The sequence below is a fragment of the Leopardus geoffroyi genome, chromosome B3 (genome assembly GCF_018350155.1).
Source record: "Leopardus geoffroyi isolate Oge1 chromosome B3, O.geoffroyi_Oge1_pat1.0, whole genome shotgun sequence".
Lineage (NCBI taxonomy): Eukaryota > Metazoa > Chordata > Mammalia > Carnivora > Felidae > Leopardus > Leopardus geoffroyi.
In genome coordinates, this window is record NC_059337.1 from 47,289,075 (window position 1) to 47,312,590 (window position 23,516).

At 43.0% G+C, this 23,516-nt stretch overlaps 1 protein-coding gene across 5 annotated transcripts in view; it reads right to left on the bottom strand.

Annotated features, from left to right (window-relative positions):
* Window positions 1-23,516, bottom strand: part of CGNL1 (cingulin like 1) — a 160,027-nt gene that overhangs the window by 71,956 nt on the left and 64,555 nt on the right. For 4 of the 5 annotated variants that reach the window (XM_045449616.1, XM_045449615.1, XM_045449614.1 and 1 more), the window contains exons 5-8: window positions 22,292-22,393; window positions 21,607-21,755; window positions 20,021-20,156; window positions 10,661-10,873 (exon numbers count right to left, since the gene is read on the bottom strand). In XM_045449616.1, coding sequence (XP_045305572.1) covers window positions 10,661-10,873; window positions 20,021-20,156; window positions 21,607-21,755; window positions 22,292-22,393 — 600 coding nt within the window. The remainder of the gene's footprint in view (window positions 1-10,660; window positions 10,874-20,020; window positions 20,157-21,606; window positions 21,756-22,291; window positions 22,394-23,516) is intronic. The other variant, XM_045449617.1, reaches the window with a different exon arrangement.

The following is a 23,516-nucleotide window of genomic DNA, read 5'->3' on the forward strand; positions in this document are numbered from 1 at the left end:
GAGTGACTACTACCCCTGCCCTGCTCACACACCTGACCTCTGGGTGGTGTCCATGGATGGTTCAGAGATCTCAGAACACTCATTCCATTCAGGGAGACAGACAAGCACTCCACTTGGTTATTCTCACTACTTCTGTAAATGCACACATTTCCAGCATTGAGACATTAGAACAACCATATTAGACAAGAAACAAATGAAACATTCCTCCTACAAACCTCACCACCAACATAGTAAACTTTCCCCTTCATCCTTGGTCCCTATTTACCCTCATCCACTTGTTCCTCAGCACAGTTTACAAATTTAGGCAACCAGCACTTGGCAAAGAGCAAAAACCTCACCAACAAAATGGGGCCCTCCGTGACCCTACTCCCTTCCCTTTCTGCCCTTCAGCAGAGAGAGGGGCAGGTAATAATACCATTAAAAATGGAAATGGATTGCTAACAAGACCTCAGACAGTCTGTGCTTCCATCTTGAGTGGCAGCATGAACAAACTATCCAGGGCATTCCATCTCACTTGTAAAGACCAGAGCAGACTTTTCTACAGAGATAATCTGCTTATGTCTCTGTGCATGTGTCTTTCTCTGCCTCTGGCTCCCTCCCTCCCCCCCCCCCCCCTCACACACATACGCACACTAAAAGTCTCTCATGGGGAGCCTCAGTGGCCCAGTCGGTTAAACATCTGACTCTTGGTTTCAGCTCAGGATGTGATCTCACAGTTCAGGAGTTCAAGTCCCATGCTGGTTCTGTGCGGACAGCGTGGAGCCTGCTTGGGATTCTCTCTCTCCCTCTCTCTCTGCCCGCTCCCCCCCACCCACCCTCAAAAATAAATAAATATATTTTTTAGAAGTCTTTCATGATTTCCATGGCTCTTAGGAAAAAGAACAAAACCCCCCAGGCGCACAAGCCTGCAAGAGCCAGTCCCCGCTTTCCTCTTTACTTCCTCTCACACCAGACTTCCCCTTGCCCTGCACAGCCCAATATCACTAGCCTTCACTCCACATCTTGCATAAACCACGCTCCCTCCTGCCACCAAGCCCTTTGCACATGCTCTATCCTCCTCCTGGAATATTCTTTGAGTTTTTTCTTTAATATAGTTAATTCTTATTCATCCTTCAGATGTCCATCATTCTCCTCAAGGAAGCATCCCCCCTCCTTTATTTCAAAGCGCTTATCACAACTGAATTACACATTTATACATGTGATTAACTGAATAAGGTCTGTCTCCCCCATTTTGTCCATTTTCTTTCCACAACCCAGCATAGACAGTGCCTGGCATAAATGGAATGCTCCGTAGATAGTTGCTTAATTAACTAATGACTATGAGCGAAGTAGTTACTGATGGAGATTCCACAAACTGTATCAGCAACCCATTCCCAGTGGTTAGGAATTGATGCTAATGTCAAATCTCCTGAATCATTTAAGCCTCACCCTCTGGTCATTCCTCAGTACAAATGGGAAACAGGTGGAAGCTCTCCTCTCTCCTCCCAACCGACTCAAAGCCTGTGTCAGGCAAAGCAGGGACAGCATGGTTTGTAGACCAGGCTGTTCTGTTGCTCTTCGTGAGGCCAGGACAAGAGTTTTTCCTTCCCTCCCCATTTCTCTTCACAGTGAATGTGAATTCGCTATGATTTTCTGGGTCATCGGAATGCTCTGGGTGTCCTGAAAGCTTTCCTTTCCCCACCCCTCCCTTTGGAGCTGCAGGAAAAGGCCCTCCTGTTCAACCACACTCATGAAGCTACACGGTCCAATCATTAAAACCTGGCCAATGTCCTACCTATCCCACGTGAATAATCTTCTTAATGTGATTCGGCATCAGTTCACCCTCCTGCACCATGATGCTCTCCGCAGAACAGCAGTAGCCAAAGCCACTCAGGACAGCAGACCCAAATGAGAGCTCTGTTAACGCTGCGGTCCGAACTGGGAAAAGCAGAGGTCCTCCCTGTAAATATTTTATTTTATGGGGTCCTACCCTCTGGAAATCTTAACTGTAAGTGGAACCTAATTGGCTCTTCAAATAAATGAAATCTATTTTAACTCATCTCCCAGGTCAACATTCTTTCTTTGCCTTGCACTTAGGGTATTTAAACTGTCCAGGATTTCCAACTGTTAACTCTGAGTTTACTAAAAGGAGTCTAGTACAATGACAGTAGGTTCGAGGGGTGCTAAAGTCCAGAAACTCCTAGAGCGGTCCTAGGAAAACAAGTATCTTTTTCGTTTCTAAATCTTAAGTATTTGGTATGTAAAAGACACTCAGTGTGTCAAGGTACAGAAGGGACGTGCTCTTTCTCTCCTGAATTTTGCCATCTAAGGAAAAGCGGTCAGCCTTTCCTGATCTCCCACCCTGCGTGTGCCTCAACCACAGCACCATAACTTTATCATCCTCTTATTTGCATGTCTTTCCAGGACTAATAAAAGATCTTTAAAGCTAGAAACCATGGTGTGCCCACCTTGGTATCCTCAGTGTCCAGCACTGGTCAAAGACACTCAAACATGTGATGAAAAAGGAATGGCTGTGTGTGAGACTCTTACTCTTTCTTCTACAAACCACAGCAAGTCAATTTGGCAGCTGAGTGAAAGCACCAGGAGGCAAGTACAGAGATGTCCTGTTTATGTTCACCACGGCTCCCTAAGAGGCATTATCGGACCCATGCAACTGGGATCAGAGTCCCAGCAGGGAGGGGGCATGTCTAGGGCTTAAATGGTGGGTCCAAAACAAACATCCTAGGACACCACACCATGCCTCCTATTAAGCTACTTTTTAATCAATACAGAATGCAAAAGAGCAATGAAATTATTAAAAGAGTCATTTCTGGAGGGGGAAAAAAACTAGCGAGAAAAAAATGTAGGAGACCTTGTTTAACCTTGAATCTTTGCATTTTACTTTTGCCAATGGAAACTTCTGTGCCACTCTGGGCGCACTTGAGTCGGTGGAAAAGAGATACTTCCCTTTACCTGAGCACCTGCCTGCCACCCTGCCATGTCCCCCGTTCTCAACAGCCGTCATCCAGGGTAAGCCGATTATGTGAAGTTAGAAAGCTGGGGAAATAAGGATTTTTTCCAGGTTCCCTCACCACCCTCGCTCCCGTGGAGAAAACAGAAATGAGATTTTTCACTGAATTAGCCCTATCTTTAGGGGAGGCAATTCCATTGATCCTGAGATTAGCACTGATTTTACCATCTGACCCTCTGGTGACCTTTTGCTTTTAAAGGAACCAGTCACAGATCAGAAGGAAAGAGAGAGGGAAAATCTAGAAGTGACACAAGAAGGGGCACTGAAGCATATCTCCATTTTTATAAGATGAGTGACATTTCCAAGTTGTTCGGTGAAACATAAACATAGAGCCATAATTTGAGGACACTTTTGAGGGGGAAAGAAAGCTTCACCATTCTGAATTTGAATACAATTTATAGAAGCGTTATAGGATATAAAATGTGTTAGAAAGAATTTACACCATACAGAGCAAAACAAGATGAAAGCACAGAGACTTGTATGTATATGTATATATACATATACATATGTGTGTGTGTATATATATATATACGTGTGTAATGCAAAAACAAGCTGCTTCTAGAAGTTTCTCAAATACATCATCCATTAAGCCAAATGCAACACTCTTCCAACTTGCTTTCCTGTTACTAGACTTGGCCGCTTCTCATCCTGTCTCTGAGCCTGCGTCCTCCCGCTCTTCTACCCTATGCTCCTGTTTTCTTGTCTTGGAGCCATCACGACCCTCCGGGAGTGGCCTCCACCCTCGTGGACTGGCTCACCACCCCACCCAACACAGGGCCGCCCTGCCTCTCACCAACCGCCTTCCCCCAGAAGCCCCACCTGGAACTTCCCCATCCCCAGCAAGTCCTCAGCACCTGAGGCAATACCTTGGGCTTAGCCCTATCTCTTCTTTGTCCCTCACTTCAATCATGGCACTCATGTGGGGACTCTCCTGCCAGTCCTGCCCCTCCTGGCCACTGCCTCCTTGACCCCGCAGCTCCATCCTATTTCTAACCTTTCTTCCAACTGCTAACTAGCCTACCTGCAGGTCACCGCTATGAAAGCATGTCCCTGCTATGCAAGCATGTCCCTATTAGGTCTCTGTGACAAACATCAAGTGCTCCCTCATCAATGAAAAACCACTCATGTGTCACGGCATTACGATATTTAATGAGTCCTCGTATCCCTCTTCACCTCACCTTATCTATCTTGTCTTTTTCTGTTCTTAAAAAAAATTATCATGAAAAATTTTAAACATTAGCAAAAGTAGAGTGTGTAGCATAATAAACGCTCACTTATCCATCATGCAGCTTTAATACTTATCAATACATGGTTAATCTGGTTTTATCCACACCCCCATCACTTTCTCCCCCAACTGGATTATTTTAAAGCAAATTCTAGATAGCCTACCATTTCACCTATAAATACTTCAGTAAGTTTCTTTAAAATGTAAAAGACTCTTGGGGTGCCTGGGTGGCTCAGTTGGTTAAGTGTCCAACTCTTGGTTTCAGCTCAGGTCGTGATATTATGGTTCATGAGTTCAAGCCCGGCATCAGGCTCTCTGCACTGACAGTGCAGAGCCTGCTTGGGATTCTCTCTCTCCAGTCTCTACCTGCCCCTACCCTGCTCATGCTCTCTCTCTCTCAAAATAAATAAACTTAATTTTTTTTTTAATTTTTTTTCAACGTTTATTTATTTTTGGGACAGAGAGAGACAGAGCATGAACAGGGGAGGGGCAGAGAGAGAGGGAGACACAGAATCGGAAACAGGCTCCAGGCTCTGAGCCATCAGCCCAGAGCCCGACGCGGGGCTCGAACTCACGGACCGCGAGATCGTGACCTGGCTGAAGTCGGACGCTTAACCGACTGCGCCACCCAGGCGCCCCAATTTTTTTTTTTTTTTAAATAAAAGACTCTTAAAAATGGGTCAGCTATTGGGGCAGCTGGGTGGTTCAGTCAGATGGGTGTCTGACTCTTGATTTTGGCTCAAGTTTTATCTCATGGTCTGTGGGACTGAGCCCCACATCGGGCTCCACACTGACAGTGGAGAGCCTGCTTGGGGTTCTCTCTCTCTTTCTGCCCTTCCCCTACTGGTGTTCTCTCTCTCAAAATAAACAAATAGATGATAAACTTTTAAAAATAACACTATCATCACTCCTAACACTTTTGCATACTCTATTTCTTAATATCACTAAATATACAGATGATGTTTAAGTGTCCCCAATCATTTCAGATATATTTTGTTTTTTGCACTTCATTTGTTTGAACTGGGATCCAAACATGGTCCATGTGTTGGACCTGGGTCTCTGCCTCTCAAAAGTCTCTGTTAATCTGTAACCATCCTATCTTCTACTGCTCTACAAGGCTCCAGCCCAGAGCCACATCTCACTTCCCTACCTACAAGATGCTGAATATGCTGGACCCAGCACCACCCATGTCCTCGGACTCAAACACCGCTGGCTTCCCCTTCACATCACCCCTGCCCCCAGCGCGAGCCACCTCCCACAGCACTTAGCCACACTTCGCTTGGGGCATTTACTCTTTCCCACTCTGTAGTCAGCTTCAGTATTACTTCTCTCCCCTCCAATCTTCTGGAAGGTACACTTCTCTGATTTATCTTCGTAACTTTCACCATACCTTGCACTTGACAATGGTTCAGTAAGTAAACTTATAAATGTTGTATTTACATATAATACAAATGGAGACGTGAAGGATGGCAAGAGTCTCTCACGTATCTCCATTCTCCTTCCACTTCCCCTCATCCACTCATCTAAGACATCTTTGTTGCTTAACTGCTGTGTGTTGAGGCCTTGAGATGGCCTAATGGCCCAGAAGTCATGTTACACAATACAAAAGTAAAAGTGGCTCTTTGAACACCCTCAAAATACCTGTATCTTTTAGACACAAATCAGTCCTTCGAAGATCAACATTAACATTATGAAACTGCTCTCAACAGACAAGATCTGGTCATTTTCACAAGAAACAATTTAAATTCATAAATTAGACCCTAAAATAATCTAATATGCTTCAGGACTGTCAGAACTCAAAGGCCATCTCTCTTTTGTCTATTCCTGTCCTCCAAAACCATGTATTGAACGCCTATTAAATGCCACACACTGGGGATGCCTAGTGGAAAAAGATGACAGCCTTGAGTATGAAAGAGAAGAAAAAACCTAGAACAAGATTTCCAGCATTCACCAGTCCCTAGAAACTGTAAGGTCCAAGAAGCAACCAGGGAACTCCTTGGAGGAGCTAGAAATCTGAAAACACTAAACTGTTTGCACCTGTCTTTTGCACAAGGAGTTGAAGATGGAAAGGGGTACGGATGAAAAAGAGGGGCTATCGGCTTCATTTTTCCACCAAACAGCGGTCATTCACATCCCCACTGACTGTCCATTTCCTCACTTAGATTCTAGCAACTGCCACAAACCCAAGAAGAGACAGAACATTTTGCTTTCAAAACCAGAAAGAGTATAAAAGGACATAGCACAAAGAAGTAGCTATGAAATACAGTGTCAAAGTCCTTAAGGGTCCTTTGGAAGAATGTTTGATAGAAATAACCCTCTTTTCAAACAGACGTCAAGTTCCATTTCTCAATGGGAAGGGAACTCAAGTAGCTCACCTAATGACCCAAACCACCCCTGCTTGGAGGGAAAGGTACACTTCATTTTGCTGCACAAGGAAACACCACAAAACCACAGCACTCAGGGCTCAGGTCATCATCTCACGGTTTGTGGGTTCAAGCCCCGCATCAGGCTCCAGGCTAATGTGCAGGGCCTGCTTGGGATTCTCTCTCTCTGCCTCCCCCCTGTTGATGCTCTCTCTCTTGCTCTCAAAATTAATTAATTTTAAAGAATTAAAAACAAAAAAACAAAAAACAAGCACTCATGAATTCTCATCTGGTAAGCAATCATTCTGTTCTTAAAAAGGTGTAGCTGCTTGGGTCTACCAAGACCACTCTTGCAGAGTGTCTATCTGGAATACCTGTAAAATGTTCTTAATACAACTTGGTGGTTTTCACCAAATGTTCTAGTAATTTAAAACTTTTTGCACTCAAGCTCAGGCCAGGATGAAATATTTGTCATTGGACAACAATAAAATAGTGCTTTAGGGGTTTTGGGCCCTGGGGCAGTGACAAAAATTAGAAAAACTGATGGCAGGAAGTTGGACTGCCTCCTAAGACTTACCAAGGAAATAAACTTTTTAATGTAATGCAGTTCCTCAAAGAAATGTCAGTTTTTAGTCACAGTGGTGGATAAGTCCTTCCTCTGGGACAGCAAAAGGCTAAATGCTAATGCACACACTTAAGAAACAAGATACCAAATTAAAATGTTGTATTTAAGTCACTTAAGTGTCTGACTCTATTTCAGTTCAGGTCATGATCTCACAGTTCTTGCAATCGAGGCCTGTGTCAGGCTCTGAGCTGACAGCACACGGCCCACTTGAGATTCTCTATCTGCCCCTCCCCTCCCTCTCTTACAAAATAAATAAAATAAACTTTAAAAAATTATATTTAATTCACTCTCCTCCAAGTAGTTAATAGAATAACCTTAAAATTCTATTATAGAATACTCACATGTAAATAATGTAACAAAAGGCAGCATCTGTCTGCTAAACTGACTTTATTTTTTCCATTAGATATGGTTCAGTCACATTTGTTCAGCACCCACCTTCAGAAGCACAAGCTGAACAAGAGACAAAAACGCAATCATGATGCCCTTTAGGAAACTGCAGGGAAACGTAAAGGCAACGTACAGAAATTCAGAGTAACAGAGTTTCTTCAAAGACCTCCCCCATCACCATCGCAGAAAAGCCAAGAGTAACTACACAACAGGGCCTGAAAACCCAGTTATGAGGGGAATTTGTCGTCTACTTCCTTTCACTCATCAGATTACGCAGATATAACTGTGTGCCAGACACTGTGCTAAACTCAAGAGACAAAGGTCACACGTTGGCAGCCTGCAGATGAGCTGAGTTTGGTCGATATCATTCTTTTCTTGCTAATTTAAAAGTCGGAAGATCTCACATCAACATCCAGATATCTGAATTCTTTAAAAAAAAAAACAAAACTGAGAGATGATAACATGGGGCAGGATTCCTTTACTGACAATTTTCAACAGCAGTAAAGAAGCAATGAACTCTACAGCAAAGGGCACACTTACCAGTTTGCCACAGTCTCCACCGTGTCCTACTGTCCCCCCAACAACACACCCAGAAGTCCACTCATTCATGGACTTAAGTTTTCCACTCCTACTCCAGGAAGAAAAAGGAGGGATAAAAATGTCCCCTGTGCTTCTTTAAGAAGCTTAGAGTCTAACGAAGTCGCAGACATGATGAGTTACAACATGGTATCATAGTAACTACAGAAGATGAATAACTAGGGAGCAAAAGAAACCCTAAGAAAGGTGCAATTAACCCCACGAAGGGGAGTAGAAGTATCCAGTCACCATCACAGGGGAGAGGAAATTTGGGGAGGGTCTTGAAGGATTCTCAAGGGGGTAGTCTGGCAGAAAAGTGGACGGAGGTCAGCTCACATGTACAGAAAGGTGAAAGGACTAAGAGAACATGGAGTTTTCTGGAAACGGGGTTAGGTAGAAAAAGGGCTTCTACCACCTACCACGATAACACTTGGAACTTAAATGTAGCAATGGGGAGCCAACAGAGCCTTTAAGCACAGGCTGACATGATCAGATTTGTCCTTTCAGGGGAAGATTCTGAGAGCACTGTAGAATATGACCTTGGGACAAAGAACCTTGCTGGCATACACCCCTTTGGATGCTGAGGTGCATCCCTTTTTGGTTAGTTTCCTGCTGCTTAGAAACCCTACATTCTCTGCCAATGATACATGTCTTGGTTAACTCACTTGTTACTTCTTTCACAAACCCATATGGGTCAACCAAGTTAACTTTCTTAAATTGGCATAATTAAAATGCTGTACTTGGGGCACTTGGGTGGCTCAGTCACTTGAGCACCCAACTTCAGCTCAGGTCATGATCTCGCAGTTCATAAATTCAAGCCCCACATCGGGCTCTCTGCTATCATCATACAGCCTGCTTCAGATCATCTGTTCCCCTGTCTCTATGCCCCTCCCCCACTTGTCCTCACTGAAAAATAAAACATTTTTAAAAATGCTGTACATTAACATACAATACTGACCTTTGAAAGAGTCAAAATGCAACAGACTATGTCTCTACAGATGACCTTGATGTCATACAACAAAAATGTCCTCTTTCACCTACCATGCTTCCCTTCCCCACTTGCACCATCTGTGAGAGGACCTACAAGCTTCTAATAACATATCCTGCATCTGACGCGTGGCACAAATTTAACTTTCCTTACATTCAGATCACTATACATATGCCCGAAACACCATCCTCAACTACCCTTCAATGAATAAACATATTAACTCGAGCTTTGATGAAAGGTCTGAACATGGTAAAGACATGTGGGTTCAAAGGAGAATCCTCTTACTCAGTAGCCTACTAGCACATCCCCCACGAAACAACAGCACAGAAAAGCTAAGAAAAAGGACACCAGGCTGCTGCGCAGAAAGAAAATCAGATGGAACAGACACATGCCCTCAAAGCAACGAAAATTAAATCAGTTTCCATTTTCTCCTTCAAACTAAACCTAATCTCCAAAAAAAAAAAACAAAAAACCTAAGGCAAATCAATGAGAAGCTCTTTAAAAACTATCTCAGTTATAACAACCCCAAACACACTATTTCCCAGACCTTTTATTGTTATAACAAACAAAACCATCTTTCACTTCTTGTCATTTGCAATTACCATGCCATAATTGAAAATCAGTGAATCACTATGGAGCTTAGGGGAGGGGGGGGCCTACAAGCTCAGAGCTGTCGCCATAATCATCACAGAATAAACCAACAGTATCAAGAGTTCTTTCCTCATCCTCTTTAACCTGTGCATCGCAGAGACTCTAAAAAACTTTATACTCTGTAATTCCCCTCATTCCCTAAAGATGGCATGATATTTCAAAGCATTTTCCCCTTCAAAACGTTGCTTTTTCTCTTCTTCAACAGCCAAGATGAGGCCTGCACCAGAAGACCTCAACATAATTTACAACCTATGTTGTAGGAGCCAAGAATTCAATTAAGAGAAAAATTATCTCACAAGGGTCTGGGCAATTCAGCCAATTAGCCCTGGTGGAACTCTGCTAAGAAAAGAACCCAAACCATTTAACAAAAGGCTTCACAAGTCAAAAGGAACAGGCTAAGGCAGGGGCAGGGGTCAGGATTCCAGAAATCTGGGTCTGGTCTGCAATCCTGTCGCAAAGCCACCCAATGCCCTCAGCCTCCAACCCTTAGGCACACCTGGAGGGGCCCCGCTGTGGGCTCTGCAAGGGGCTCAGTTCCCTCACGGGCCTCCAAATCTCACCTCAAATAAAAGCATTATCCAGGTCCTTAACAATTTTTAAATTTATAGACTCAAAATGGTCAACAGCAACAGGGCTGAGCTCATTATTCGTGATCAAGCTCTATTTCCACAATCTGATGAAACTGAGTTTCACTCTGTAGTGAAAAGAAAAACAACTAGCACTGGCGTGAGCAAGGCGGTCTCGCCCCTTCGTCCGTCCTCACGCCACACCCTCACTCTCTTGCCCCCGGCCAACATGCCCTGGAGTCTGACCAGACCTGGCTCAGCAGACTCACCTTGGTGGCCTCTTCTACACTCTCCCTCAGGGCCTGCAGCTCAGCATCGTACTGCTCCTTCAGTTTGTCCATCTCCAGGTCGTGGCTGGAAACCTCCTCCTTCAGGGCTCCCTTCAGGGCGGTGAGTTCACGCTCCCGCTTTCTCAAGAGGTCTTCCTGCTCCTCTTTGGCGATGAGCAGATCCTGAAGATCCTGTTTTGCCTGTAAGAGTTCCTAGAGGCAGAAGCATGAACAGGGAGGTGAGGATTAAACATCTTTGCTGAATGGCCCTACATGTCCCCTCCAGTTGGGTGGCCCAGACGAACGGCCATCCTCTCAACCTGTCCTCTGACTCTCTCCTCACCATAGTACACACCAGTTTAGACCATCTCCTCCTCATCCCTTTCACTCCTCTGACGCCATCATTCCCCTAGATTTGTTTGCCTTCGTTTTGAGATTTGATTTGAAGGAGAAAAAGGGAAACTGATTTCATTTTCATTGCTTTGAGGGGGCAGGTGTGCCTTTTCCATCTCACCTCCTTTCTGTGCAATGAATGGTCTGTTGCCCTCACAAAGGGCTCATGTGTGCTGTTGTTTCACTGGGGGACGTGTCCACTGTGTGGGCTCACTTAACTTCACGCCCCCCCCCCCCCCACCCGGGGCCCTGCGTGTGGTCAAACCCTTCGTTCACAGCCCTGGTATTGGGAGGACTCTGCCCAGTCTCCTGTCGCACTGGGGCAAGGCACACACTCCCATTTTCTCCTCATTCACTGCCAAGAGTTCCTGAGAAAAGTCACAAAACTGGGGCAACACGTTCCACTACAAATCGCATTACCTAAACCCAAGCGTGTCCTGCCAAAAGTTCACATTCCTTCTACTTCACCATCTTTGTCTCAGACCTACTCGGCGATCCTCAAGCTCAGGACACTCCTCTCCCGCAGACGCCCCCACGTCACACTGGCGGGACCCGGATGCGGCTGCCTCAGCGGCCCCTCCACCCCGGCTCTTCTCCGCACACCCAGCCCCCTCCCACCCGCAGCCACTTCCCACACCACGAGCTGCCCCTCGCCAGCCTGCTCCAGGCCTTTCCTCCATCAGTGATCTGTTTCTCTGTCACACTGTCCTTTTCTCTTTCCTTGAGTCTGTATTCTTTCCCTCAGGGCACAAGAATCCACTGGGTCAAAAAGCAACAACAACAACAACAACAAGCTTTGCCACTAAATTTTTATAAAGTGTAATTTCTGTCCACTGTGCTTCTTGACCACTTAGTCACTCTTTAATCTCTTGCTACATGGCCTTGGATCCTACTGTACTAAGACTGTCCCCTCCAAGGTCATAGTGACCTCTTAGTCAACAAGTCCAGGCTCCTCTCCGGTCCTCACTTTTCTCCACCAACCCTTCTTTGATCCTCCCAACCTCTCTTTAAAATTCTCTTTTGCCCTGCAGTTCAAAGACAGTACTTGCCTGTTTTCTTCCCTCAGGCTGCTTTTTCTATGACAATCTTCCCTGGCTTTTCTCTCCCTCTTCCCAAAAGCTAAGATGATCCCCAAGAATGCAACTTCGCATTCTTTATTCTTTTTTGGCAAGCTCATCGGTTGGGTTTTTTTTTTTTTTTCCCAACTGTTCATTCTAAGTAAGTAACTCTCAAACCTTTACCTCCCAACTCTTATCTGAGTTCAGACCTGCACTTCCAGTGACCTGCCAGACACATCCATCTGGATGTCCCACAGGCACCTAAGATTCAGTAGGTTTATATTTTTCAGCGAATTCATCATGTTCCTTCCTTTCCTCCTCCTTTGTTCATTATTCTTCTAAATGGCACCACCTGCTTGGGAGCTTAGAAGCATCCTTGACCTCTCTTGTCCTTGTCCTTCACAACCAAAATGTTAGCTCTGTAACATCCTAGAGATCCTTTCCCTCGCCTCCCTGGTTTAGGCTCTCCTGCCACCCAACTAACTCACTGCATCCAGTTGCTCACCTGTGGCCCCTATGACGTGATCCTCTGTCTCAAGCACCCTTCTTCCCTCTCAATCCCACCTGCCTCTGCCTTTCAGAAAATCCCTGAAGACTCAGAGCAGGATCTCCTGCAAGAAGACTTCCTTGAATCCCCTTCCTGATACCCATCTCACTCTAGCGGTGTGTCTCAGAGCACTTAATGCTTTTACCTTGCAGTCCACAGAGATTATTTTCTTTCCTCCCCTGTGAGACTGTCAGCCCCTTGAAAGAAGGATATAGATCTGACTGTATTTTTGGTGCACAGATCAATGATATTGGGAATGTGTCTGTTCTGAGCAGAAATAAATTCACACATGCAGCAGGGCAGAAGTCTGGAGATGTAAGAATTCTAAACTGGTCTATTTTTTCACTGGTGGCTTCTGAGTAAATACACATCCTGTTCTCTTGGCATTCCTGAGGAATCAGAGGAATGGCTGCCACCTGTGGAGCTGAGGCCTTGGCGATGATAAACTACTTTCCATTCAAGAAGTATGTCGTTGATGAGGGGATGAAAACATGACTGACGATGGAATCTCTTAGCCTTTTCTCTGGGACATGCACATGCATTGAACCAGTCCCAGGGTAGAGCCACATGGCACAGACCAAGACTCAGCCCTTCAAAAATCTCGCTAGCAGGCACTGAGAAGCTCAGAAGAAAGGTCAAGAGATTCATCCAGGTAAATAAGGCAATTCTGGTTCTTCCAAAGCACCAAGCACAGAACACATATGCAAATCTTATGAAAATATACCCCATCCTGACAGGCACCAAAGAGGACATCCTGGTGCCGATGCTGCCGGCCCCTTCTTAAGGGGTATCAGAAACCCCCCCCCCCCCCCCATCACTGCTGTGACTGGCCAAGACCATCAGGTCTTCCTGGGCTTTCTGCCAGCCTCTAACAGACATTGTGGTTCTAACTCCGCTTCCTCCTCTTACTCTCACACGTTTCTCAATTGTTTTGATGATAAGGCAGTTCCTCTTCCCACACTTATCTTTCCCAGGATGTATCTGGGCTTTGCGTTGCCTGGTGTGCCCTGCCACCAACGCATGTCAAGAACCTAGGTTTCTACGGTCCATTTTACACCGACGCGCCATTATCTGCGGTCGTGGCTTTGCTTAAGTGGCCTGTGTCATACAAATCCAATCAGATTACACCTCACCCTATCACTTAGCAGCACTTGAGGTTTTCCAGGGTAGAGGCCAAAAAACCACGAGAGATTTCAGAAACTTTACCCCATCGCCTCGGTATCCTCGTTTCCAGTTATATCAAGCCAAAGAAAGCAGAAAAAGTATATAAATTTCAAAACGTAAGTAAATACCCATCAGAGGTGACCATGCCTCTCTAGAGATACCAATCAGAAAACAAAGGAAAGCTTTGCCCAATCAGAATCAGCACTTTCAAAATTCATATGCATTCAGGCTAGGTGCAGATAACAAAGTATCCAGGAGATAAAAGCCTAGTGAGTATGAATGTATGTGAGCAGGGAGAGGCGACAGATGTGATTGTGCTTGGTACATAGTATATAATAGGAACTGTGGTAAGGATTTCCAAAAATCCTAAGAGATGAATATTCAAGGCTATTAATATTATTCTTATTCATAGATGGAAAAAAAAAAAAACAAACAAACCCTGGAGCTTTGAGACACTAACATGTTTACATTCACACAGCTTAGATTAGAGGTGGAAGATTAGAACACAGACTGGATACCAATGCCCCTTCTCTTAATCACACAGCCTCTGCAAGCCTGACCACAAATCGACACACTCAAGAGGGGCTGGGGAGCAAACAATTACCCTGTGCTCAGTCTCTCAGCTGCAAATGGAATAGAACACTGGGTATGGCTGGAAGTGCCTGTAAGGAAGTCCACCTCTTTAAAGAAAAGACACATGCCCGGGGCACCCGGGTGGCTCAGTCGGTTAGGTGTCCGACTTCAGCTCTGGTCATGATCTCACGGTTCATGAGTCGGAGCCCAGTGTCGGGCTGTGTGCTGACAAGCTCAGAACCTGGAGCCTGCTTTGGATTCTGTGTCTCCCTTTCTCTCTGCCCCCAACACCAACTCATGCTCTGTCTCTATTTCTCTCAAAAATAAATAAACATTAACAAAAATTAAAAAAGAAAACAGACATGGCCAGAACCAGAAAAGAAAAAAAGCTGAAAGAAAAAGAGAAGCCCACTCTGGGACCTAGCTGTTAGCAGCAGCAACAAGTGGCTGTCTGGAAAGCAGACATTCCAGAATATCCACAGCAGCAACTTACTTTCCATAGAAAGCCTCACTCCACACACCACCTATTGACAGGTATTCCAGGTCAACCCGAGAAAAATGCTGATCTCTTCTGTATAAATGTTTCCCAGAAGTTCAGCAGGGGTCCCCATCGCTGGCCCACACTCACTGAAAGGATACGTAAGGGTTTTGTATCAAAACTGTAGCTGATAGGAATTATGTAAATTTTGTTCTCAGAAGAACAGCCTAGAAAGCACATCACAGCTGATGAAAACCATGATTACTTTTTAGTACTTTTTGATTAAAATTTGTGTAATAATTCAGTAATATCCTGCAAGTTTAGAACTATTTAGAGACCTCATTTCTGAGCACAGTCTATCCTCGGATCAATATAATTTCACTACCAGAGTATTTCAAGTACTTGCTCTTGGCAAATGCCAAGGATAAAACATTACCAGATTCTGTTGGAGTGAGGCCCATCTGTCAGCACTGTAGGCTCCCATCAAAGATGATGGTTGGTAATTAGAAAACTCCACTGTCATGCACTTAGAGAGAGGTCTCACATTCACCCCTTTCCCCCAGAATGGAGGGAAATGCATTCACAGACAAAGAAGTGGCTGAAAACTTGTCCCATAATCATTTTTGTAACCTGAATTTTTTTTAGAAAGTTCAGAACCATCAATTGTTTAAGAATAACAAAGTCATCTTATTTTTGGTCTGTTATATGGCTTATCCTAAGCAAATTGTATTTTTTACTATTTCTTTCTTTCTATCTTCTTTTTAGCCATTTTATTCTCTAATGTTGCTTTACTGATTTTGTATTGGTGCCCAGTATTATGTAACAAAATGTGAAGTATTAGAAGAGATTTCATTAAAAATCTTATGGATTGTGGCAAGCCTCACAAAATAAAAAGCCTTCAAACTTTTTAAAACATTTAAAAGCTGAAGTGTTTAAGGTGCATTGTGTTTAAGAGCCTGTTCTAAGCTAAATGCCATGGAAAACTTGGCCATAACTATAATCTGTTATTGGATTCCCCCAAGCCACTTTTTATTAAGATATGAAGAATAAATTGAATGTGACAAAGAGATAGGGTCTATTTTATTAGTGGTATAGAAACCACAGATCAGGTTTTAAATGTTGCTGACAAGTAATAGGAACTTGATTAAAACAGTGAGGATGAATTTCCAGAGGAGAAACCCACTTTGGCACAGAGAAGCTAACTAGACCCCAACTAATCCTGCAGAAAGACAGCAGATAACATTCCTCCTGTTACAGGAAGAGTCAAATAATGAGAAAGCCAGCAACACTGGGAACATCTGTAAGAGCAGATGTGCTCGGTTTCCTTTCTGTGTCTCTCATTACCAACCTGAAAACACATCACCAAAACTGAGGTTCATATGCTTATCCTAGCTACCACTGTAAATAAGTCACTAAACTATTTGATTAATTAAATCATACTCATTCATATACACTCAGTACACTGTGCTTAAAGAGGCAAAGAAGCACATGGCTCAAATCAGAATTATCCCCTTTTCTTAAAAAGGTGACAATTCTAAAAAGATTTAAAAACTGAAATTTATTCCTTTGCTCTGTTGCTTAGTGCTGTGCTAGGCAAGAAATGGAGGAGGAAGCAAAGCCAACATGTCTTTGAATTAGCCGGCTAGAAGAAAGGGACAGAGGCATCTGGGTGGTTCAGTTGGTTGAACATCCAAGTTTCACTCAGGTCATGATCTCACAGCTAGTGAGTTTGAAACCCACATCAGGCTCTGTGCTGACAGCTTGAGCTTGAAGCCTGGAGCCTGCTTAGGATGCTGTGTCTCCCTCTCTCTCTGCACCCCCCCCCCCCACTAATGCACGCACATCACTCTTCTCTCTCAAAAAAAAAAAACCTTAAAAAAAAATTTTAGAAGAAAGGGACAGATACAGAATAAAGCAAGGTCAAATGTGCTAACATGAACCTAAAAGGATACAGCATACCAGATAAAAAGAACAACTAACAATTATAGGTTTCATTTAGTGAACAAATTGAGCAACTTAAAAGACTTCCCAAAAGCTAACACCTTCCTCTTTTAGAATCAATAAAGTGTCCATACAAGAATCATAGGATTCATGGCAGTCTTCTATTTAAATTTGTTTGTGAAGCTACATTTTTATTGAAAGCCATAAACTGTTCAACGACATCATTTCTGGAAGCTTACCCTTAGGAAATTTTTCTAAAGTAGTAAAAGGATACATGTGAAAAATGTTCAATACGGTTTTACGTAATTGAAAATAAAAAGAGAAACAATAAATATAGAAGGATGATGAAACGTATTACGGTTTATCTCCTTAAAAGATGAACTATGAAGACTATAGAGTATAATAAGGAAAAGTGTTTCTGAAAAATGAACTTCTAAAAGCAGGTATTGGGGCACCTGGGTGGCTCAGTTGGTTGGGCGGCCAACTACAGCTCAGTCATGATCTCGCGGTCTGTGAGTTCAAGCCCCACATTGGGCTCTGTCCTGACAGCTCACAGCCTGCTTCATATTCTGTGACTCCCTCTCTCTCTGCCTTTCCCTGCTTGCTCTCTGTCTGCCTCTCTCTCAAATATAAAAAAAAACAATAAGAAAATTTAAAAAATAAATAAAATAAAAGCAGGTATCAAAGCTGCAGGCGCACTATAACTGTCCCTAAATTACAGAAGGGCAGATGAAAGTTCTCAGTGGATAGGAAGGCAAACAGAAAATGCAGAAAAATAGTCATTAATGTGTGCGGAAAATGTTTCCACCACCTGTCCATTTCAAGATTTCATTTTATGATGTTTTAATACTTCAGGGACAAATACACCCATTTTCAAGGCCTCATTCTAATGCACCTTGTCTTTGTAACTCAGCCCTCTGAAGAAGGCAGCACCATGAGAAGCAGTCTAATCCCACAAATGTGGTGGCTTTTAAGATAGAGGTCATTGGATAAAAAGGGAAATAGGTGCTAAGGAACAGGCCCGAGGCCTGTTTGGGAGAAAAGGTCCAAACAGAGACAGAGAGATGGTTGTGTGGGGAGAAGAGAAGAGATTTCCCTCTGCCCATGTGAAAAATGAATCCATGAGTATGCCTATCCTGGGTGGCCACAAGCTCTCTGCTCTCCATCGCTGCCAAGTCATGGGGAAGAGACTCTAAGTTCTAAAGAGCAAGAACTAAAATCCCTCCCGGGCAATTACTCCAAAACCAAACAAGGAAGGGGGTGAGTAAACACCTGACAGCTGACACTTACAGGCAGCCAGAAACTTTAACTCCAAGGCAGGGGATGAAGAAAAGACCCAGGCCCTTAGGGGGAAAGTGGCAGAAAATAAAAATTAAAGGTTGACAGGATACCTTTATTTTTTTATGGGCTTTTTTTTTTTTTTTTGCATCATTCTAAATTTTGTATCATTTATTTGTGGCTGTTCCTATAAACCAACGCTTATAAGAAAATAAATGTCAAAACTATGCCAAGAATACAGGTTATGATAGTATTATAGCCAACATCAAAACATCTAAATGAGCGCAGAGGTACAAGTTCTGTCTGTTTCTGAGCCTCGATTATACCCAATTCCCAACAAAACAATGTCAATGTTCATAACCTATGTGTGTATCTACCACCTCAACAGAATGGCAATCTAATTCAGGGGAGAGATAATGATGGTCTTTGGAAAACCACGCAATCATCAACAAATGTTAAGCAGTGGAAAGAGTCAACCTCATCCACTGAGTCATGGATTGAGAAGAGCTAAATATTCAGTAGGGAATATACTCATATGGGCAAAGCCAGATAGGCAGCCTATGTACACAGCAAATATATTCATTCATTCACTTATTCATTCATTCATAATGCATCCATCCAACCATCCACCAAATATGTGCTGAGTGCCATATGTCCCAGTCACAGGTACAGCTACTGCAGATAAAACACTAAGCCAGTCATCACCAACCCTGCCTCCTACAGCTTACAGTCTTGTAGGAGCCTTAAACAAAAACTTAACTGTGATAAGTGCTGTATGGGCACTAACATCTTTAAAATGCTTTCTCATAATTAGTATTACTTACAAAGTGTTTTTACCCAAAGTTTAACCTGAATCTGTTAGTGTTTAGATCTAACCTCAAATTTACTGGCAACGCACAAGATAGTGGAACAAGTTAATGGACCCCATAAGGAACAATCGGACAAATCCAAAACATGGGCCATTGGTCTGGTCTCTTCCAAAAACCAATGGAATAGAAGAAAGCTGGAAATATGCACCAAAATCTATACAAAGACAAACTCAAAGAGAGAAAACAATTAAAGCAATATGGGATTCTAGGTTGGATCCTGGCTTGGGGTATGGAGGAACAACTATAAAATATACTTGAGGGACAACTGGTAAATTCTCAGTAAGGACCAGGTATTAGCATTATTGTTATATTATAGGAATTATTAATTGTTTTAGGCATGATAATAGTATTGTGGTTATAACAAAATTCCCTAATTTTTTTAAGATGCATGCCAAAGAATTTAGGAGTGAAGTGTGGTATTATCTGTAATCAACTGTGAAATGATTCAGCAAAGACAAACAGATGGACAAATGAAAAAATAATGGGATTAATGAAGGGACAGATGAAGAAATGGTAAAAGTATGGCAAAATGTTGACGACTGTTGGATCTGGGTTGGAGCTCCATGGGAGTTCATAAATTGCTCTTTCTACTTTACTGTATGGTTGAAATTTTTCCTAAGACAAGGTTTAAAAACTATTAATCTAGGGGCACCTGGGTGGCGCCGTCGGTTAAGCGACCGACTTCAGCCAGGTCACGATCTCGCGGTCCATGAGTTCGAGCCCCGCGTCGGGCTCTGGGCTGATGGCTCAGAGCCTGGAGCCTGTTTCCGATTCTGTGTCTCCCTCTCTCTCTGCCCCTCCCCCGTTCATTCTCTGTCTCTCTCTGTCCCAAAAAAATAAATAAACGTTGAAAAAAAAATTAAAAAAAAAAAAAAAAAAAAACTATTAATCTAGAAGGAAATAATACTGTGATGCTTTTATGGAATCTAGTCATAGGCACAGTGCAGCAAATACACGTAACAGACTATGGCTCATAGTATCCAGTCTGCCCCACCTCCACCCATCCCATCCTCTCCAGGCAGATACTTTCATATCAGCTGATCCCACAGTCCCCCTTACCTCAATCAGAGCTCCCTTCTCCCTGTCCTCGGATCGTTTAGCACTGTCCAACTCATCATGCATTTCTGAAAGCTGGTCCTGAAGATCTCTGATCTCAGTCTGGTGCTGTTCCCGTTCCATCTTCACCTGGAACAGTCTGGCAGGGAAGGAAGCCCATCAGAGAGACTCTCCTGGGCCCAGCTTTTTTTCATACAGTCTGATTGCGGTCCTTAGGATGGTCAAGCAGAGTCATCTAAAGCCCCAAAGAGCCTCCCCTGTTGTCCATTCTATACTGAACAAGGCATCACAAACCAGAAAAGGCACTGGTGAGAACTCATGACTTCAGTCTAACTTGCCTAACAAGAAGACAAATGAGAACTCAAACCAATGTAATGGGGAAGGTTATACAGTGACCATTTCTCCCCAGAAGGAGACCACAGGGTCCTGGAATTTAGACAATAAGATGAGAAATTGACCCCCAAAAAGCACAACCTCTTTGATAATGCCTTCACCAAAGCCACCCTATTCCTTACCTCCCACCCTACCCTACCCTACCCCCAGCCCCAGGAGAACTGGCAAATCATGGCCTATTGGCCAATCTGTAAATTGTAATTTATAATTTTTGTAATTGTAAATTACAATTTTTGTAATTAAAGCCAATTTTTGTAAATAAAGTTTTATCAGAATATAACCATGCTCATTCATTTATATATTGCATATGGTCATTTGCACAATACAATGGCAAAACTGAGTGGGTTCAACAAAGACCATATGGCCCATAAACCATAAAGTATTTACTATCTGACAGAAAAAGTTTGCCAACCTCTGCTCTAAATCAAACTGACAACTGTTTTACCTTCTTATTTTGTAAAGTCTTCACTATACCCTAAATTTTGCTTTTTTCTCACCAATTCTTCCGGAATTAACCTCTAAGAATGCTTTAAAAGCAGAAACTACATCATCAAAATAGCAAGAGCAATTAAATGATTTTATTATATAATTGTCTTATTTTTCTTGAATTCCCTTCTAGATTTCACCCCCACTTAAACCTTCACTTAAGGTTTCCACCATGCCCACAGAGCTTCATAGCATTGTACATTTTCGGACACTGGTTTCAGATCCTTTTGTTGCAGATTTTAATATGACATAATGACAGGGCCATCTTGGCTTTGACTTTCCCTCTCCGCAGACTCAACAGATGCATAAGCACTGGTCAGCAACACTCAGGAGAAAATTCACCAACTAGGAGATTACAGAAGTGATATGATGTGCTTTTTAGAGGCTGGGTCCAGATCCCTCGAGAACTCTGTCTTTAGATATCAACACTCTGTATTCCCTGCTTCTCACTTATCTGCTATGAAGAGCCACTCTAAGGGGCTGAAACTCGACAAGGCATTTTTTAAGGTATATAAAGATTTTTTAAATTATTAACCTTTCTGCATGTGTCACCAGTTTCCCCATTTTAAAAGGTTAAGAGGGAGAAAAGGAAGGGTCAGCAGCCCCTATTAACATCTGGAAGGCTGGTTGGTATTAAATGGACAAAAAGATTCTGGCTACATGGGATGCAAGAACCCAGGAAGGGCAGAGGCTCTTGGCCCGGGACTCACTCCTCCAGGTTCTTCCGGAGCTCCCCTTCACTTTCTTCTAGTCGCTGTTGCAGCATGGAGTTCTCTTCCACCTTACTGTCGTGCTGGCCCTGGAGCTCTTCCAAGTTTGCTTTCATCCTCTCTCTCTCTTCCTTGATGTTCTGCTGATTCTAATATAAATACATGTGATCTGAAAGTACCTCCACTCAACACTAACGCAATCCCACAGATTACCTCGAAACTCTGATGGACTCCATGGCTTTTGCACTCACTTATTAGAAAACTTAATCAAACTACATCATTTCGCATGGGACTTTGCAACTGGAAAGAATATTAAATATTGAATGAGCTGTAATATGTCTAAAAGAACTATGAAGACAGCTAAACCTCGGTCTGCTATTTCTATCACTCAGTTTGGGTATTTTATATGCATTTAAGTTTCCTACTGGCCTGCCTGAATCCAACAGTGTTTCACTCTGTCAGAGCAAATGGTGTCTATATGCTTTGGTTACTTAAAAAATAGAAACAAAAATTTCTCTGGACAGCAGGAGCCAAATATACAGGAATTTTTACTCAGCGGTGAGAGGAATGTTTCTTTTGGGGACAAAAAAAACCTGACTTTCACTTCACTTGGGCATCCCAATGTGCTTAAAATATTATCGAGCAAGACAGAAATGTTAATAATGACAAAGGCAAAAACAGGTACCTTGACTTCTAGCTGAAGCTGTCTCTGAAGTTCGGCCACTTCTGTGGTCAACTTATTTTTCTGTTCCAACAGATCTCTGACTTCAGACGAAGAATTAGAAGCCTATAATTATTGCAAAGATTCTCTAATGTAAATGTTCAAGATGCTTTATTTTCTCTGTCTCCCAAAATACAATCTGAGCAGTAACACCAAAATCTTAAGATCCAATTCAAATGTAAATCCCTATAGAGACAGGGACGCAAGGAGACTTTCTGGGGATGATCAGAACGTTCTGTATCTTCATCTGGGTGGTGTGTGCATGGACACACACCTCTGTTAAAAACTCAATAGGGGTGCCTGGGTGGCTCGGTCGGTTGAGCGGCCGACTTCGGCTCAGGTCATGATCTCGCGGTCCGTGAGTTCGAGCCCTGCGTCGGGCTCCGTGCTGACAGCTCAGAGCCTGGAGCCCGTTTCGGATTCTGTGTCTCCCTCTCTCTGACCCTCCCCCGTTCATGTTCTGTCTCTCTCTGTCTCAAAGATAAATGAATGTTAAAAAAAAAAAAAAATTTAAAAAAAAAACTCAATAAACTACACAGTTAAGATTTGTGCAATTTAGTGTATATGAGTCAGATGCCAATAGAACAATATAAAAAGATAAAAATAAATATTTGTTGAAGATTCATCCACTGCATAAAGTTATACCCAAAGCCCATGTCTCCGTGTCTCAGAGGCCCTTCACACAATCCATCTATTACAGAACTTCCATGACATTGGGACTTACTGCTCCATAACCAGAATTTTCTCACTCTCTGCATAGGCCTGTATACAAGTAATAAATAAACGGATGCTAGCTACAATGGCTTTCTTCTTTTGGATGCTACATTTCCATAATGAAGACAGATATAACAAAGAGGGATCTGATTAAAGAGAGCCTATTAGAAAATATCATCTCTGATCTGAGTATGAATATTAATGATCTCTTTTTGTTTCTTCCATGGATACAATAACAGGAGATGCTCTCAAAAGGATTTGGCTAAAATCCTATAGCAAAGTGGCTAGAAAACTACAAAGGGGAGTCAGGAAATGAAGCTAGAAAATGCCATGTCCTGGCTCTCCTGCACCTGAATCCAGGTGTGAGCTGTGTATAACGAACTTGGAATGAGGTACTTCCTGACTTACTCCTGTGAAGTTAACTGAACCCAACAGTCAACAAAAACACAGGACTTCCTATTTCCTTAAGCAAAAT